The 19,502-nt window shown below is 60.5% G+C and overlaps 1 protein-coding gene across 1 annotated transcript in view; it reads left to right on the top strand.

Annotated features, from left to right (window-relative positions):
- The window catches only part of LOC119093004 (epidermal growth factor receptor), a gene marked incomplete at its 5' end in the record, with an annotated part of 23,976 nt that extends 4,960 nt beyond the window's left edge, over nt 1-19,016 (top strand). Inside the window, 13 exon segments of the mRNA XM_037215898.1 lie at nt 2,264-2,430; nt 7,967-8,135; nt 8,690-9,781; nt 10,125-10,257; nt 10,653-10,929; nt 13,375-13,523; nt 13,906-14,092; nt 14,503-15,430; nt 16,337-16,620; nt 17,007-17,304; nt 17,827-18,036; nt 18,376-18,593; nt 18,942-19,016. Of these exon segments, the coding sequence (XP_037071793.1) occupies nt 2,264-2,430; nt 7,967-8,135; nt 8,690-9,781; nt 10,125-10,257; nt 10,653-10,929; nt 13,375-13,523; nt 13,906-14,092; nt 14,503-15,430; nt 16,337-16,620; nt 17,007-17,304; nt 17,827-18,036; nt 18,376-18,593; nt 18,942-19,016 (4,187 nt within the window).
- Nucleotides 19,017-19,502: the final 486 nt, after the last annotated feature.

Below are 19,502 nucleotides of genomic sequence, written 5' to 3'. Positions count from 1 at the left end.
GATGGTCTGTGTCTTGTACACTCCGCACGGTGGAGCTAGGTAATCACTCATGCTTTTTGGCGGCGAAAATATGATACACGATGAGATTATAGGCACTTCTGTAGAATACATAGTAGGACAACATTATCCTAGTAGCATCGTTCATTTTCACACCCCTGAATAGGTGCTGTATTTTCAAGGAATCTGGCTTGGTAGCTCTTGATGCCTCAACATAGAGTCTTCGGTACTTTGTGGTATGACCAGTTATAACGTGTTGCACTCGAATTCCAGGCCTTGTTTGTCGAGGCCATAGCTATCGGCGGCGCACATGATTACGTACGACACTATCATGAGTTCTCTTTCCGTTTTCAAGCCCAGTCGCTTTACACGATCTTGTCGGAAATGTGCAAGCGAACTTCTTGGTCTTGGTCTTGGTAGTTTACGGAAATTTGAGTTGAGGCATTAGTATCCTAAATGGAATAAGTATTCGGACCATCATCCTCGCGTCATGTGTCGGCATGCGCAGGGCATTTCGGTCAGCCAATTTTTCCGGTTGTCGTGAGATATAGATGAGTCCCAGACTAAATGGTGTTGAGCTTTCGGCCGTGCGTGCCCTTAAGCCGAACTTATAAGCGTTGCATCCATGGAATTGCTGGGATTTCAACATGTATCTTCCGAATACGAATCCAGCGCTCCACCACTCAGCGTGCCCTTGCCAGTTGGCTCGGTGGTGGAGCATTGGATTCGTGACTGAAAGACCCCGGTTCGAATCACAGCAACATTAAAGGAGTCAGTTCGGGGTGTGACGCATGCATGGCTGAAGGCAAAGCGCCATCCATTCCTTCCTAGGACTCAATAACAGCTGACGAGACCAACATAGTTAACTTGCGAAAACATGGCGTGCATACTAGCGCATCAGGCGAGAACATTAGCTTAGGCAACTGACGCACCAGACGAGGACAAAAGCCCAAACAACTAATACACCAGATGAGGACAAAATCCCAAACAACTAATACACCAGACGAAAACGATGGTCCAAGCGACTGAACTTCAGTGACTTCTGGAGCCATGAAACCAGCGTGTTGAAGAGCTCACTGCAATTATGGGTCTAATCTTGTTTGTAATGACGCATGTAAAAGGATGTGCTACTGTTTATACGCATATTTGAATTACTCAGGCTCGCCTGACGAGCTCAGTTTCGTCATCGCCAGGTCTAGGCGCAGCGCGTAGGGACTGCTAGGAAGTGGCTGACTGATATGACTGGCTAACTGATATGACAGATCACAGCTCTGAGCGGTAAAAGCTTCGGCCAATGAGCCTTACTTCTACGGTGTACAGTTCATTTGCTGAAGAGTAGAAGTTAACCACATACGTATGCATGTATATGATTCAGGTCTTTCGTTAAAGTGGTAAAAGTATCGTAAATCGAATCCAATTTTTGGCCCAAACGCATAGTCATAATTGCGTGCCCATGCACTGATCTCCCTCCACCACCACTGGCACTTTGCACACCACTTCTAAGCTGTGCACACCACTTCTCAGCTGCAGTCCTTGAGCTCGAGCGTGACAGAACGCCCGCGCGCTGTCATCTCGAGCGGCTCCTCTCAGCGGCGCTGGGCCCTCGGAGTGGAAGCCTGGCCTCTGCCGCGCCGTGCCCGCCCTGGGCGCTGGCCGGGACGCCGCCCGACGGCACCACGTGACGGATCGGCCGTCCTGGCGCGCCGATTAACATGGCCGGCGGCGCGGCCGTGGCCACCTGGCCGCCGCTGCGCCGCGGCCGCCGCCACCGTGCCGCGTCTGGCGCATTAGTCGCGATCGTCGCACCGACGCGGCGCTCCCGTCTCGTCACCGCTGAACGCTGCCGCTGCCGGGCAGGTCGGGATCTGGTCGGTCCGCCTCCGCCCCGTCCCGCCCCCGCCCCCCGACTCGGGCGCCGCGGACCCGACACGACCCGTGTGCCCATGTTCTCTGGCACGACGGGAAATGGTCCTGTCGCCTATGTTCTCTGGCCCGTCCGTCGTCACTCGTGCCTTTGTTCTAGGCTCTGTACGGGGCAAACAGGCGGACGCATCTGACAACGTCTGTGCTGTTCTTCCAGTCTGTTTGGAACGCACTGAACGGCGTGTCGTGTGGGCAAGCTGTTCTTCGTCGGCTTCACCGACTGCCGACACAGCTCATGCCCGCAGTGGACTCTGCCTCCGGATCGGCGGAGAAACTCGCCTGACGCTCAGTGCCCTCCGGATCGGCGGAAAGACTCGCCTGACACTCGGTACCCTCTTTCCAGTCTGTATCGGTACGAGCGGGCGCATGTCCGTGCCGGGTAACCGCACTACCCACTACGAGAACCTGCGCGACCGCTACACCAACTGCACGTATGTGGACGGCAACCTGGAGCTGACCTGGCTGCAGGACAACGGACTGGACCTCAGCTTCCTGCAGTACATTCGAGAGGTCAGTGCAGGCGGTGCTCGAGGCTGCCTGGCCGGGCGGGTCAGGTCGCGCCCGCGGCTGAGAGTCGGGGTGGTTTGTCACGCCAGTGATTCAGATTGCAGCAGACAGAAGTACCCGTTAATGCGTCAAGTGGAAGACACGGTCAAACGCGAGGCCGCGCGAAAGCAGATCCTAAATCCTAGCGCGGTGGAAGAAATGTCACTGACGAGGACAGTCGGCGTCTCAAAATATTACCGCGGTGAACCTCCATCCATTTGATGCTCCCCCTGTGTGCGTTGTCCAGGAGACTTTCTGGCGTTTCAAATAGGACCAGACGTTTGGCCTTCCTTGTGCCCTCACCAACGCATCTACTGAGCCTGTTCAAACTCGAAATGGCCAGCCCTGAGACGGCGACCAGTCTCCGCTCTGCGTGTCACATCGCGTGCCCACAAGCGCTGCTGCTCGGCCGGCGGGCCCCGCCGGGGGGACGCTTTCGAACGGCGTCCGTTGGCGCCGCGGCGACAGATGCGTGCCGGCCGCGCGGACGCGGCGCGCGGCTGCACGGCGGCCGAGCGCGCGCCTGACCTTGCACGCCGTTCGCGCCCGCACCGCCGCCAGCTGGCGACCGGGTCACGTGACCGCGACTTGTACGTCGCCGCCGCGTCGCCGCGGGTGGTCAGCCGAGACAGCCAGCTGAGCGGTGCGGAGCGACGGCGGGCGTTGCCTCTGCTGGTTCTCGCGGGGCGGTGAGGGGTGCTGATTGCCAGTCCGTCTCCGGTGGATAAAGTGGGGGCCGCTTTAGGAGCGCCGCCCTGTGTAGGCCGTTGGGAGGGGGGAGGGGGAGGGGGAGGTCGGAATGCCGGCCCTCAGCTGGCTGTCACGAGAGCTGCCGCGGAGTGCTGCCCCTCACAGCATGTGTAGGGTTTTCTGGTCCCGAGTCCGGTTCTCAGCTTAACTAATGCCATGATGCTCATTCCAAGAATTCGGAAGAGACGCGCGAGTGGGCGCTGTGTTCCGCTGTAAAACATCTTTGATTAGGAGACAGTGCAGCGCAGTTTGGAAAGTCGTGAGAGGCTTTTGCACCGTATTTATGTCCTGGCTCACCGGAGGAAAAGAGGGTGAGTCTGTTTTCGTTATGTGCACGCGGGACGGAACTGACGTCAGCACCGCAACTGCACTGAACCAGCGCAGCTGGATGAGGTCTCCGGTTAGGCTCTTGTCTGTCGTTGGTCGATGACGCCGACAGTAAGGTCGGCCATGCCACCAGTTGAGTTAGAACTCAGCAGCTGGGTGGTGACGTCAGCGGTTCTGTGGTGACGGCAGTCAACTGGCGACGCGGGTTAGACTGCAGTGGTCAGAGGAGTGATGCTTTCCGTTGAGCGGCGAGGTCCTCAGTACAGCACTGTGGAGTCATCTCAACAGTGTCGCCCTCAGCAGTGGGGGAACATGTCAGCAGCTCCCCAAGTCCTCGGCAGCACCGTGACGTCCGCTGCACGGCGCCAGGCTGGCCCGGCCGGCCGCTTTGTTCTGGACCGGCCGGCCCGGCCGGCGCCGGTCCGTGCATTCGGCCGGATTACACGGCCACAGAAGCGGCGTCACGTCGGCCACCGGCCTGGCGTGCAATTACTGCAGCCCCGGCCGCGGTCGGGACGCAGCGGTGGCGCCGGCGCCGGCCGGCTCCGGCCGTACCATGTCCGGTGGCGGCGGCCGCCACTCGCTCTCTCCCTCGCCCACTCACTCCCGCCCTCGACTTCGCCCGTGACGTCACGGCTGACGTCACGGGCGGCCGTTGCAAACGGGCGGCCGCTGATTGCGTAGCAAATTAAATTCTTATGAACCAGATGGCTCCGCGATAGCGGCGTGTAATGTGGGCCGGGGCGCGTCCAACGCCGGCGGCGGCGGAGGCGGCCACGCCAAGCGTTCCTCAGCGCTCTGCGCTGGCTATCTGTGCTGCTCGGCTCCACCGTGTGGTCCGGCGACCTTCTGGGGCGAGGGCTCTGTCCCTTTAGCGCCTCTCCGTCCGTCTTCGGCCTCTTTTTCGCTCTGTGTGGTCCACTGTCATACTGCGGAGCAGGCTTCCCGTGCGGCAGTGTTTGCCCCATTGCGAGCCGGCGCGTTTTGCCGGAAGCCGCCGTCCTGTGGTGTCGCGGCTTTCCTCGACTGCTCGCTGCACGGCGCCGCGTCCGCGCCTCCGACGGCCCGCCTCACGCCGACTCTGGCCGTCTGCCCTCCCTCTGCGCGTTACCGCCCGAGGCCGGTGGGCTGCGCCGCTGCCGTGGCGCGGAGCTGCGCGGCGCACTGTGCCGGTGCGGCCGACGGGCCCGACTGCCGCGCGGCCGCCTCGCGCCAAGACGCGCCCGGCAGAGGTCTGTCGGGCCGTCCTCACTAGGATGACCAGGCAGACGCCATCTGTCGGACGGCGAGCGGGCCCGGCCGGTCGGAGCGACGGTGAGGGGTGAGGCGCTGACAGCTGTCGAGGCTCTCAGCCGGTGCAGCTGCGGCCGCTGAGTTGGCGGTAGCTGCTGTTGCGGACGTGATGACAGCTGTCGGTGTTGGCGTGGGGATGTCAGTCCGCGCCGAGCTGACGGCGGCTGTCGGTGCTGACTGGAGCGAGAACTGCCCATCTGAGGCAGATGAAATGATCTACGTCCGAGGAAACTGCACTGCGCTTCGATCAAAAGGTGCTAGTGACGGCTGCAGTGAACCTGAACCCGCCCAAACAGGCTTATGCTGTATTAACATGAGTTAGGAACTGATGTAGTGATGTCAGCCACGTGGTGGAGCTATATCACACGAGAGGAATTCCGAGCAGGGCGTGACTCATATGCCTCGGCCCTCAGACACCACGACTCGACTCATGCATTACACCAGCCGCATGGCTCGCCATGCATTTCGGCGATTACCAATTGCATGGCTAATGCTGCAAGAACAAAAATGCAAATTCAACCAGGGCCAGCGAAGGCGGACGAGAGCCGGGGCGAGCAGCGTCACCCTCGCAAACAGTCACCGGCCGCCTGAGCACGCCGTGATCAAACGCTGATAACCGCTGACGGCATACGGGATTTTCAACGCCTGGCTGGCTGGGCGCCGTGATCAGCGATGCCGCCAGCAGCCATTGGCCGGGCGCCGTGATCAGCGATGCTGTCAGCAGCCATTGGCTGGGTGCCGTGATCAGCGATGCCGTCAGCAGCCATCTCCGCCTGTCCGCAGCGAGAGCGATGCGCGAGTCTCTGAGTGCCGGACCAGGACCGAGCTGCGGGACACGTGGCCACTAAATCGGCCGGTGGCGAGCGGCAGGTGCGCCGAACGGCCGTGTCGCGGCCCGAGAGCCACGGCCGCCGTAGGCCGCCGCAGCCACCGGCGCCGCCGCGTCTTGCCGGCCAACCACTGGCGAAGGTGCGGGCTCTGTCGGGGGCCGCGATGACGCAGCGCCGCCGCTGATTGGTGGACACGGCAGCTGCTGTGTCTCATAGCAGGTCATTTCAGGTGCTCTCTGCTAGACGGAATTTGGTGCCAGCGATGCTGGACGGAGTATTATGCCAGCGCTGCTGAATTGTATTCACTGGGTTACGCGTAGTTTTAGGAGCACTTCGGTGCAAGATGGATGTCTCCACTTTGGAGCATTCGAGGGAGGCAGGCTTGGTTGCTTTTCATCAGGGACGTCGCCAAGGGGGGGGGGGGGTCCCGGGGCCATACCCCCTCACCCTGAGCCAATCGGTTTACGCTAAATGCCGGGCTATTTCGCAGAAATTCGGCCCAAACTCGTAGAAATTGGAACAAATTTGAAATGTGGCCCCCACATGTAACGAAAATTGTCGCTACGCGCGTGCCTTACACCAACTACCACAACAACATGCAATGCCGGTGAGCTTTCCGCGGCACGTCATGTGGCTATGTATTGACCACGCGCGCGCGGCCACGTCTGTGTCGGGACTATACCTCCGTCGGGATGTGGAGGCACAGTCAGCCGCTCCCGTATGTACGGCCGAGAGTGTCCTGTTGGCATACCGGGATTTGTATAGCCGCCTTTTGACTCAGCATGTCTGGAGTGTTGACTCGGTCGGCTGGAGCGTGTCCAGGACCAGCCGGGGCAGCCCGTGACCCGGGAGGGGGGGAGGGGGGGGGGGGTGACGGCCGTGGGGAGCCCCACACGGCGGCCGCCGTCTCTTCGTCCCGCGGCGGTTGTGCAAAACACCCCAGCGGATGCTCCCCAATGAGTACGGTCAATACAAACTTGTAGCACGAGATGGCTGTTGCGTGCTGGTCACGAGGAGCGGTGTCGACAGAGGGACAGTGAAAGGGTGCTGAGAAAATGAAATATGCGACTACTTACTGTTCATGAAAGCTTTGTATCCATGTCATTCACGACAACCATTCCAATCTTTGACATTATTTTCATTCCAAAATGTTTGAGCCCCTACTGTTCATGTAAGCTGTATTTCCCATGCATGGCCTATGTCTAGGAAGACAGTGTTTGACAGAATGCAGTTCACGTAAGCTATATTTCTTACGCATGACATTTGTGTAGGGAGACAGTGCTTGACGGAATACACTTAATGTAAGCTGTATTTCCCACGCATGGCCTAGGTCAAGGGGGACAGTGCTTGACAAAATGCAGTTCGTGTAAGCTGTATTTCCCACGCATGGCCTATGTCTGGGGTACAGTGCGTGACAGAATGCATTCGGTTTAATCTGAGCAAGCCAGTTACGGTGGCACTCTATGGTCATGGGTCCGGTCCGAGTGATGATAAGTAATTGCGTGACTTCATGTCAAGAGACCCGCACGTGCCTGCCGTTTTTTCCTCGTATTTTTCGCTACGCCATTTTGCATAAGCGTTATCGAACTACTTTAAGACTAAATCTGTAATTTGCCTGACCATTGAAAGTCTGGAACCATTACAGCAGTATTGCATTTGCCATGAAAATTATGTTCTAATTTATCTATGAAGTCGAGACCATGTTGGCGGTTTCCTCAGCCTTCGAGGTGCTATCTTGCTATCGTGACAACAGCCATGATGATGGGTTGCATGAGGTCAAGGCGTATGTCCGGAGCATCTCATCATGTTTGCATTGCGATATCTGCTGGTTGACCATCTTGTTCAATTTCGCCTATGGTGGCTGACCTATCGTTTGGTAAACACCAAGCCTCAGCTGACCCGCTCAGCGAACTCGAGATGGCTGCAGCGGTGTTCGATAGCTCGTCGTAGACTGCCCGCTAAGGATGGAGTACACGTGACTTTTGGATTTCCGCAGGACCACACCGCCGGACACCTTGAGGCGCGTACCTTTAGTTTGCGGGTGACGAGAATGCGTGACTGACCTCCGACGTGCGTTGTTGGCTGCCCTCACGCGTGTGAGGCGTGTTTGCCGGGTGGCGGTGTCTGTTATTGGCCTCTAACGCGCGCTGTGTTTGCCGGGGGACGGTGTCTGTTAGTGGCCTCTAACGCGTGCTGTGTTTGCCGGGTGACGGTGTCTGCTAGTGACCTCTATCGCGTGCTGTGTTTGCCAGTTGGCAGGGCGCGTGCGTGACCTCTGACGGCTGCCGCACGTCCTCCAGGTGACCGGGTACGTGCTGATCGCGTACGTGGACGTGCAGCGGCTGGTGCTGCCCTCGCTGCAGATCATCCGCGGCCGCACGCTCTTCAGGCTGAACGTCCGCGATGAGCAGTTCTCCCTGATGATCACCATGTCGAAGATGATGAACATAGAGATGCCGGCGCTCCGAGGTGAGAGCGCCACGTCGCCGTATTCGTGTCGGCCGAAGGTCCTGCCACCCGGCCTGACCCGGTCCCGATCATCCGACGTCCCGCTGATAAAACGGACAAAACGCTCTCTTATCGGCTCACGGCGGGGCTGACGCCGCGCCAGCTGCCAAGGTCACCTGGCGGTCATCAAACAGAATTGCGGGGGCAGACGAGGGTGCGACCTGGGGGACAACCCGGGGCGGACATGGCCTAATCCTGTGTCGTGACGCCAAATTTTTCGTTCGTGTATGTCGGCGGCCGTTATTCCTGTTTGCCACATTCAACAGGTGATCACCGTTCAACAGAAGCGTGCGGTTTGTGTGGGCCGGGCTCTCTTCTTGCCGTGACGACAGGGGCTCTTGACGGCGCTGCATCCGACATGATCATTGGGCTGACCCGGAGGCATTCGAACCGGGTAGCACATGCTTGCAGGGTGCCTTTTCGTAAGCCCTGCAGTCACAAACGCGTGCCAGTGAGCTAGTGGCGCCAGCTCAGCCGCTCACCAGTATTGACGCCGCTCGCGCTCCTGCCGGCAGACATCCTGGCAGGGAGCGCTGGAATGTTCAACAACTACAACCTGTGCCACATCAAGTCGATCAACTGGGACGAGATCCTGACCGGGCCGGGCACCGACTTCGTGTACGTGTACAACTTCACCGTGCCGGAGCGCAACTGCTCAAAGTGCCACGAGTCGTGCCCGCCTGAGGGCGGCTGCTGGGGGCCCGGCGCCGATAACTGTCAGCGGCTCAGCAAGATCAACTGCTCGCCTCAGTGCCACGGCGGCCGCTGCTTCGGTCCGGAGCCGCGCCAGTGCTGCCACCTGTTCTGCGCCGGCGGCTGCGACGGCCCCACACAGTCCGACTGCCTCGCCTGTCGCAACTTCTACGATAACGGCGTCTGCAAGCAGGAGTGTCCGTCCATGAACCGGTACAACTCCATCACGTACTCGTGGGAGACGAACCCGAACGGCAAGTATGCCTACGGTGCCACGTGCGTGCGCGAGTGTCCCGAACACCTGCTCAAGGACAGCAGCGCGTGCGTGCGTGCTTGTCCGCCTAACAAGAAGGCTGTCTCGGGCGAGTGTATGCCCTGTAACGGACCCTGTCCCAAGACATGCGAGGTGGGGAAGAACGAGATCATCCACGCCGGCAACATCGACCGCTTCAAGAACTGCACCATCCTGCAAGGCTCGCTGAAGGTGCTGCAGCACTCGTTCGACGGCTACCAGGAGATCTACGAGAATTACTCGTTCGGGCCGCACTACAGTAAGCTGCACCCTCGCCGCCTGCAGGTGTTCAGCACGGTGCGCGAGATCACGGGCTTTATCTACATCGACGGCTCCCACGTCGACTTCCGCGACCTGGGCTTCCTGCGCCGGCTCGAGGTGATCGGCGGCCGCTTCCTGCACGAGTATTTTGCGCTGTACGTGGTCAAAACGTCGCTCGAGTCGCTGAAGCTGGCCGCCCTGAAGAAGATCCGCTCCGGTGGTGTGTTCATAGCGGAGAACGAACGGCTCTGCTTCGCAGACGGCATTAACTGGCAGTCATTTATCTCCAGTGGCCAGAAGTCTCACCAGAAGACCTCCTACGGCGTGGTGCTCGAAACAAACAGGAACGCCTCTGACTGCGGTAAGCGTGCAATGCGCGGTACTAAGGAGCTGAGCCTGACGCACGGCACAGTCGAATATAAAGCATGCTACGGAAAATTATTGTATGTTGCGCGTGTAATTGTCACACGTCTTATGATGGCTAAGTGACATCTTTCACAGCCGTATGTTTAGGCATTGCCTTTGCCCAACTCGGCTTTTTACGAGTTGCATGTGCGACACTGAAAAGGAATAGCGTCGAGCGCTGTGATGTTCAAGACCTAAATACCCATATCCACGCACCAAGACACTTCGAGCTGGGATGAGCACGGACCGCCTCATCCAGTCGGCGCGCTCACGTCTGACCGGCACCTTTTCGTCTTCAGCTCGGGACGGCATGGTGTGCGACGACCAGTGCACCTCCGACGGATGCTGGGGTCCCGGACCTGGCAGCTGCCTCCAGTGTCGAGCGTTTAAGGTCGGCGCCCGCTGCGTGCAGGCATGCGACAAGTCTTTAGGGTAAGTGTCATTAGCCAGCGTTCAGCGAGAAGGTCTGGCTGTTTGTCCCAGTGCGCGCCGCTTCAAAATTGGTAGCCTGTCTGTTCCTGTGTCGCGCGCTGCGTTGAGAGGCGTCCCCCTGCCAGGACCAAATGGACAATGTAAGAACGACCCTGCCCCTTGCCATATACCCCTGACGCCTTGGCGACACAACTCTGTTTAGATGCCCTTGTCTCTTAAAAATATCAACATCCGGGGTACCCTCTGGAGACCATTTCCCTTATCTGATTCAGACCGTGCTCTCCTCAACCATCTCACGCCGCCGCCGTTTGACCTACCGGCGCCCCATTCTCCCTGGCTCATCGGGCGTCCGTTGCCGCCCGGCGGACCCTCACTCTGGGGTGCCCGCGCCGCAGGATGTACCAGTCGTCCAACAGCACGTGCGACCTGTGCCACAAGGAGTGCGACGGTCCGTGCCAGGGCGCCGGCCCGGACAACTGCCAGCGCTGCAGCAACGTCAAGGACGGACCGTTCTGCGTGGCGCAGTGCCCCGACACCAAGTACAACGCGTCCGGCGACTGCAGCCCCTGCCACGCGAACTGCGAGGGAGGCTGCACGGGCCCGCTGAACACGGTCGGAGAGGGCGGCTGTCGAAGCTGCCAGGTGGCTATCCTGACCCCGCGCGGCCACGTGGTGAGTGACACCGCCCAGTGGCGAGCTCGGCCATGTCGTAGGCGGTAGCGTGGTATTGAAGCGACTGCGCCGGCCGCTTGCCCAGCTGACGAGTGTGACGTTGTCAAGGGGAGCGGGTAGCGAGTCTTCCTCGGTGTTCTTTGTCATCGGTGTTCTTTGGTGGTCCCGTGGCGAATCTCACGGTCTGTTAGCTCGATCTGTTAGCTCTGTTGTATCAACGGGGACTGGCGCGTCTTCTTCCTTCATTTGTGGGAGGTCGTGCGGCCACCTGCGTCCCCGTGTTGTTCAGGATCGGCCAGCGCCGCTTTACAATGTTGGAACTGCTGCGGGAGTTCAGCTTGTGTGGTCTTCCGAGGTGTTGCGAGCTTGCCCGTGCCAGTAGCTGTTATGCTGTTGCGCGCCGACAGCATGGCGGCGCAGTTCAGGGTCAGTTTGGCTCACGACAGGCAGTGGAGCTGACCTTGAAGCGGTGACGAGGGCTTTGGTTTGCACACTATGCGACGGTCGCTGTAAGCTGTCATTCACCTATCACGACGGAGGCTGTGTGATCTGACGCCGCCTTTCACAGTCCGCAGTATTTCTGAACCGATCGTTTTTTATGGTCTGTTGGACTAAGGCGACAGGATGGGTATATTTTGCTGGGATGCTGACGGATTGGCTTCAATCCTGGATGCAAGACCCATATGTTCACATACCGCAACAGTATGTCGGGAAGGCCGAAGACTGGTGCTTGAAGGAAAGCCGGGTGACTTGTTGGAAGGACAAATATTTACCGCAGACAGCTCAGGCTAAAGCTGATGCAATAACTGGCAAGGCTGGAATGGTGAGCTCCCACTTCGCCATAAGTGGGCGGGAGAGGGGGATAAGGGCGGTGGGGACAAGTTCCTCAATGCATCAAATGGCGCATTCTCCGACCAGGATCACGGATGCGCGCTTTTTCGAAGAGGAGGGGGGGGGGAATGTTCCCGCAACGGATCTGGTAGCAACACATTCCCAACACACATGTTTTAAGTACTTGGCCAATTTTCCATGCGTCGTCCTCTGTGACGAGTCAGATGCGTCGGTTCACACAGCCTTTTGTGATTCGGAGAGAGTATCTCGAGGATCTGAAGCACGCAATGAACGATCACCTAATTTGACAAGAAACTGGGCAGCATTTGACACAAAGTGACAAGTGGCTCAGCCCGCTTCCCAGACGCCAGACCAGATCACACGGCTTCCACTGGATCATCGGGGGGCTCGCCTGTGATGCGGGCGCGCGGCGCGTCCTGCTGTGCTCAGCCATCCATTACGGCCGGGTATCGGCGCCCATCGGGCGGGGCTGGGCGGGGCGGCCGGCCGGCGGGCGGGGCCACTCAGGCCGCCGCGATCGCGCCCGATAGCCGGCCCGCCGGCCGACCTGCCGCCGGCAGCGGGCCACGCTCACGTGCGCGGCTCGTGGGCTCCGGGCTGCGTCGGCCGAGGCCGCAACGGTGCGCGGAAACCGCTCCTGTACGCGACGGGGGGCCGCGTTCACCACTGAGTACCGGCGTTCGTACAGGACAGCAGCTCACGCTCACTGTACACCGCCCGGGTCGGGGGCCATGCAACTGTACGGCACAACTGCAACTGCGGGCCAGTGCGCGTGTGTACGGTGCTGTGTTTCACACCCACCGCGCTGGCCTAGTGGCCGGTCACAGCGGGGCCCGAAGTCATCCTACAGCCGTTTGTAGCCCTGGTTAAATCACTTATTGTGATCAATATTCACTACTCCAGACTGGGACCGTTCGTCGTCGGCAACCGAGCGTTTTCACAACTTCCGTCTTCACGCGTTTTTTCATGTAGATACCTGAATAGGACGTGGAGTGATATTCCTACCATATCTCGGTTTGTAATAGTGCGTCCAGCCGGGGGCGTCAGGGGGACAGCGGCGGCTGTTGAAGAGCAGAGGGTCGATGACGTGAGTGAGCTGAACGCTGACACTCGCTGGGAAGGAGATTAGCTGCAAGGCGGCGATCCGCAGTTACTAAGGCTGCAAGGGTTGCATCAGCTTATCCGATGGAGGCATTTGTCCTAACAAGCTATTTTTGAATCCCAAGAGGTGCACGTATAAAGCCTGCCAAAGTCGTTGCGGTGTTGAACATGAAAGCATCCTGAAGGCTTTCCGAACCGCGCGGTCGGCTGATTGTCGCCACTTGCTGTCAATCGGTCATCAGTCTCCGGTTATATCATGGGAGCGGCGCAGAAGAGCTTGTCAACTGCCATGTGCAGCAGAAGACAGCAGAAGTCCTTGGCGGGACGGCGACAACCATGTGACAGCTGTCATTAATCCCGGCGCGTCAGCCCTGGGGTGATAAGGTCACAGGACATCCCCGCTGACAATGTCTTACTTGCTTGTGTGTGTTTGTATTGTGTGTGCTTGCTTTTGGTTTATTCATTTGTATAACGTTGTTTGTTTGCTTCCAGGAACGATGTTTGAATGCCAATGAATCCTGTCCGGTCGGTCACTACTTCGAGTTTGTCGGGCCTCAGAAGCAGGGGCCGCTCAAGGCCCTAGCTGGAAAAGGAATATGTCGCAAGTGTCACGAGCGGTGCAAAAACTGTACAGGCTTCGGGTAAGCACTGACCTCCTGTCCGGTGCCCATGGGGTTACTTGCAGTTTTAGTGCAACACTTCGCTCGAATTTTTCAGCATCTCGGTTTGTCAGTATTTTGGCGACATATAAAGATGTCACTTCCTTAACGCTGCCAGCTTCATACATAACCTTTCCGTAACCTTTTGTGCGCTTTGTATGGTCAATCATGGAACGCACTTTGGTTGGTGCGGGCGCACGGCATCTTGAAACACGTCACCAGGGATCACTGGCTCGTGGAGCGGATGAACCGCTCAGCCAGTCAGTAAGCTACCGCGGTCAGTGGTCCCCCTGCCGGCGCCTAACGCCTGACGCCTGACGCCTGACGCCTCGGAGCGCCTGACGCCTCTGCTCCTGCCCGCCAGCTTCCACGTGAATGTGTGCCAAGAGTGCCTGCACTACCGCAACGGCGAGCAGTGCGAGGACGCTTGCCCCGACGACTTCTACGCCAACGAGCAGACCAGCGAGTGCGTGCGGTGCGCGTCCGAGTGTCGTGGTTGCACAGGCCCCGGCCAGCGCTGCAAGACCTGCAGGAACTACCGGATCTACCTGGTGAGGGCAGCCGCCACGCGCCAGGGACCATGGCGCGCCACCATGATCACGTCATCGAGCGCGACATGACGTGACCCTCAACGAGATGGCGTTCTTGGTGGCAATGATCCGCAGCCTCAGTGGCGGTACGAGTTGCCCCCCCCCCCCCCGTCTGAACACCCTGGAGTTGTGCGTAGTTGGCAGTTGCGGAGCTTAAAGTGCTGTGATTTGCTCCAGTGGTGGGTGCTTTGGCCTCAGCTTTAGTCCCACCGTGTCAATGGGGGCACACTGTCTGACAGGCTCAGGCGTTACCAGGCACAGGTAACGGCGGCTGTCAAGCAGCACCTCTGTGTGTGTGTGGCACAACTTGGCCAGCGCATTAGCCTGTATGCCCGGCTAGCGCATTAGCCTGTATGCCCCATTCATTGCAGGACTCGTCGGCCACCGAGAATGGATCGGCCTTCAACTGTACGGCACACTGTCCGGACTCGCACCCGCACAAGATCTTTCTCGAGAACGGGGACGATCCGTACTGCTCGGACGAGCCGAGCGCGCTGGCCGCCTACAGCGCCGAGGAGAGCATCACCATCGTCATCGTCTCCGTCTTCGTCACCGTTTTCGTGCTACTGGTTGTGATCGTGTGCATCGTCTGCAAGTGCCGTAGCGACCGCAAGAAGGAGGAGTTGCTCAAGATGGCGATGCTGATGAACAAGGAGGGCCTCAACGAGCCGCTCAAGGTAACCAACGTCAAGCCGAACCTGGCGCAGCTGCGCATCGTCAAGGAGGCGGAGCTGCGCAAGGGCGGCATCCTCGGCTTCGGCGCGTTCGGCACAGTCTACCGCGGCGTCTGGGTCCCGGAGGACGGCAACGTCAAGATCCCGGTGGCGATCAAGGTCCTGCGCGAGGACACGGGCGCCGACACTAATAAGGAGATTCTGGAGGAGGCGTACATCATGGCGTCGCTGGACCACCCGAACCTGCTGCCGCTGCTGGCTGTCTGCATGACGTCGCAGATGATGCTGGTGACGCAGCTGATGCCACTCGGCTGTCTCGTGGACTACGTGCGCAACAACCGCGATAAAATCGGCAGCAAGCCGCTGCTGAACTGGTGCACGCAGATCGCGCGCGGCATGGCTTACTTGGAGGAGCGGCGGCTGGTGCACCGCGATCTGGCCGCGCGCAACGTGCTGGTGCAGACCCCCTGCCTGGTCAAGATCACCGACTTCGGGCTGGCCAAGCTGCTCGACATCAACGAGGAGGAGTATAAGGCGGCCGGCGGCAAGATGCCCATCAAGTGGCTGGCGCTCGAGTGCATCCAGCATCGCATCTTCAACCACAAGAGCGACGTATGGGCGTTCGGTGAGTGGCGTCGGTCTGAAGCTCGCCGCGGTTAGGGGCCCGACGGGAGCGTGCGGTTAGGGGCCCGACGGGAGCGTGCGGCTAGGGGCCCGACGGGAGCGTGCGGTTAGGGGCCCGACGGTAGCGTGCGGTTAGGGGCCCGGCAGGAGCGTGGGTTAGGGGCCCGACGGAAGCGTGCGGTTAGGAGCCCGACGGGAGCGTGCGGGTAGAGGCCCGACTGGAACGTCTGGTTAGGGCCCGACTGGAGCGTGCGGTTAGAGGCCCGACGAGAGCGTGCGATTAAGAGCCCAACAGGAGCGTCCGATTAGGGCCCGACGAGAGCGTCCGATTAGAGCTCGACTGGAGCGTCCGGTTAGGGCCCGACTGGAGCGTCCGGCTAGAGACCTGACTGGAGCGTGCAGTTGGAGCCCGACGAGAGCGTGCGGTTAAGAGCCCGACAGGAGCGTGCGGTTAAGATCCCGACAGGATCGTGCAGTTAAGGGTTCCACGAGAGCGTGCAGTTAAGAGCCCGACTGGAGCGTGCAGTTAGAGGCCCGACTGGAGCGTGCAGTTAAGAGTCAGACAGGAGTGTGCGGTTAAGAGCCCGACGGGAGCGCGGACGCGGTCATCTTCACGAATGGGCGTTTTGGAACGTCATCATTTCCGGGCACACACAGAATTTTACATTCAAAGCCCTTGGCACCTGTTGTGACTGTATGTGATGACTACCGGCGTCTGAAGTACCTCACTACTGATGCTATGGTGGCTTTGTCCTAAACATGACGACGCGACAGGTGACTGCCGATTTCAGGCCCACTCTCTTAACATGGCACGATTCGCCGGTCACACCAGTGACTGCCGCGCGATGACGCTGTCCTTGACCTTGGACGGTAACCGGCCCCACTGACGCGGCGTATCGTCCGGTAGGCGTGACCGTGTGGGAGCTGCTGACGTACGGCGGCCGGCCCTACGAGGACGTGCCGGCTAAGGACGTGCCCGACCTGCTGGAGAAGGGCGAGCGCCTGCCGCAGCCGCCCTCCTGCTCCATCGAGGTCTACATGATCATGATCAAGTGCTGGATGTTGGACGCTGACTCGCGTCCCAACTTCAAGGAGCTTGCCGACGAGTTCGCCAAGATGTCACGTGACCCGGGGCGGTACCTGGTCATCCACGGCGACAGGCTGATGCGGCTCCCGTCCTACTCAAAGCAGGTGAGCTGCTGTCCCTTTCATTGCTGACGGGCCGCCACCCGGCCAGCGTGGCGGCGCGGCGGCGGGCCTCTCAGCTGGGGTGGACGGCGGAGCCGTGGCCGGACGCGGGGCAACGCCTGGCACGCAAACAGTCGACTGCTCTCAAAACTCAGCTTCATATGTTGGCGTTGTGTTTTACGCGGTTACGTGCGATGTTCTGTCGTAGCCGAGTAGTTCAGTTGCTCCTGACTATCACGGCAAATGCAAATTGCTTACACAGCTGCCTTTTCCCGTCGCTTTTTGGCAAGTTAATCACAGGTATGATATTTTTCAATGTCGGGCCGGCGCGTTTAGACGAATCCATCTCATCGTGCGGGGTGTAATCGCTGACACGTCCACCCCCGCAGGACGAGCGTGATCTGATCCGGCGGTTGGCCGCCTCGGCGCTGGACAGCCCAACTGACGAGCTGATCAACGCCAGCGAGTACCTGAACCCGCCGGGCTCGGTGGGCGGCTTCCCGTCGGCGCCGTACCCGGCCTCCTCGCAGGCGACGCTCGACGACGGCTCCGACTACTTCGGGCTGCGCGGCCGCGCCGGCGGGCCCCGCGAGCGCCGACACACGCACGAGGAGGCCGGCAAGCGGCGCGCCGGCTCGGCCGGCTCCTCGGGCCGGCACCACGGCGACACGCTGCTACGTTCGCTCGGTGAGAGGCCAGTGTGTTTGCGGCGTGCGGCTGGTGACCGCCGCACACGGCGAGCATGCGTTGGAGACGTGTGGCTGGATGGAGGCGGGGGGGGGGGGGGGGGAGGGGGGATGGGGCTGGCTCACTACGGTTGGCTCCTGACACGGACGGTGATGGGTTTTGTCTGGCGCGAGGGTGCGCTGGTGTGTGTGCGGTCGGACTGCCGATACGTCTGGCGGGCAGTCTCGGTGGATGTCGAGTCCGACGAGTGTGTGTTAGAGCCGTATCAAGGTTACGCCCCCGGATCTGCAGTCTGGTAATACTTGGTAACACCAACTCACCCGGCCAGCCTGTCTCCTGTGACTGCACTTCCGAAGCCGGCAGCTTTGCCTGACCCAGACACTGTCATCTGTTTCGAGTGTGTGCGCATTTATTATGTCCCACCGTCTTTGTCTCACGTGGCATATTTATCATGTCTCACTACCATCCGTCTCGCTGTCGCCTCCCTGTCCTTCTGTGTAACGCCTCCGCCCTTGCACGCAGACGAGATGGGCGACGACGACTGCTTCGAGCCGGCCTCGGGCGGCTGGCAGTCGCCCCCCGGCGGTGCGCCACCGGCCCACCCGGCCAGCGTTGGCGGCATGATGCTGCACCTCCCGCTGGACGAGGATGACTACCTCATGCCCTCCAACGGGCAGCCGGGCGGCGCCGGCGCCGCGGCCTACATGGACCTGGTCGGCGACAGCCAGCCCGGTGAGCACGTGGTGCCCTGTCACTATGAGTCGTCCTGGTCCTGATGGAGGTTAGACGGACGGATTGCCCGCTTCCTCGTTGTGTCGAGAACGGATACGGATGCCGTGTCTTTCCCGGGCAGGGTGCTGGCTCCGTGCGAAAGCGCAGGATGGCAAACTGCGTCCGTCTCCTCAGCAGTTTACCCTGGAAGCCTTCGCCCGTCGCGTTGACACCCATTCGAGCTGTCTCTGTGACAGCGGCCGTGTTCGCTGCGACGGCGTAGCTGACCTCATGTGCAGCTCGCTCGGCCGTCTGGCGTCCGGCGGTCCGGCGGCTGAGCCTGCGCCTGCCCGTTCACAGACAGCGGCCCCAGCTCGCAGCAGCCCGAAGGCCAGCCGGACGCGCAGTTCATGCTCAGCATGGACAACCCGGAGTACCACATGATGGCGCAGCAAGCCGCCCTGCACGGCTGTCTGGCCGGCGGCGGCGGCGGCGGCGGCGGCGACCCAGCCAGCCTTTCGTCCCGCCAGAGTGGCCGAAGTGTGGGAGGTCGGCACGGAAGCGGCGGCGGCGGCGGTGTGACCGGCCGGAGGCCTGCCACCGCCGCTGCCCCTGCCGCCGCCGCCGGTCGCTCCGGCTCCGGCCCCGCCAGCTTCGGCGGCTTCCGCGGCAGCCCGCCGGTCGGCTATCCCGCGCCGCCGCCGCCGGCGGCGCCCGGCGGCGGGTACGCGCTGGGCGGCGCGGCGCCCGGCGCGGCCTACCCCGGCGCTCTCAGCGCGCCGCCAAGCGTGGCATACACGGGTGGTGGCAGCGCGCCGACCAGCGGGACTTTCTCGGGCGGCGGTGCCTCGTCGCCCAACGCGGTCGGCGTGCCCGTGCAGGGGGCGGCGCCGCGGCGGCCGGGCGTGCCGCGCGCCGCCGACCAGCCCCCGCACGACTACTACAACGACTTGGACCGGATAAAGCCGGCCCCGTCACGCCGCAACGAGACGACAGTGTGACGCGCCGCCGCGCCCAGCCGCCGGCGGCTGCCGGCCGGCATGTGCCAAGTCATTGCTGGCGGTGCGAGCGGTGCGACGCCACATCCGTCTGTTTGTAAAGTTACGAGATTTATCACCGCAATATGATTCAACGACATTGTTTTTATGGAGCTATTGAGAGATGTCGACGAATGTGCCTTCCACGTACGCTGTGTCTTGATGCCTTGGTAGGACGATCAATTGTGATAGGGCGCAATGGTCTTGGTTCGTTTGCCACGCGTTCACCGACATCGAAATGACAATTGACGTCTTCGTGCCGCCGAGTAGAGGTTTCAGACTGTCACGTGCCATCCCTCGCCGAAGACACCGCTGGCACATGCAAGCCATCGTACCATTATCGCATGTCCGTGTACGTCGTCGTTTTTGAACATTTTATATCGCTGACGGCAGCGGGCCGATGAGGGGGCTATTTTAGGCGTGCGGCTCCACCGGCGGCGGTGGCGGCCG

This window comes from Pollicipes pollicipes, unplaced genomic scaffold (genome assembly GCF_011947565.3).
Source record: "Pollicipes pollicipes isolate AB1234 unplaced genomic scaffold, Ppol_2.1 Scaffold_3805;HRSCAF=4461_pilon_pilon_pilon, whole genome shotgun sequence".
In the NCBI taxonomy this organism is placed as follows: Eukaryota; Metazoa; Arthropoda; class Thecostraca; order Pollicipedomorpha; family Pollicipedidae; genus Pollicipes; species Pollicipes pollicipes.
Note: the sequence above shows the minus strand (reverse complement) of the source record. Positions and strands in the feature narration are given on the sequence as shown.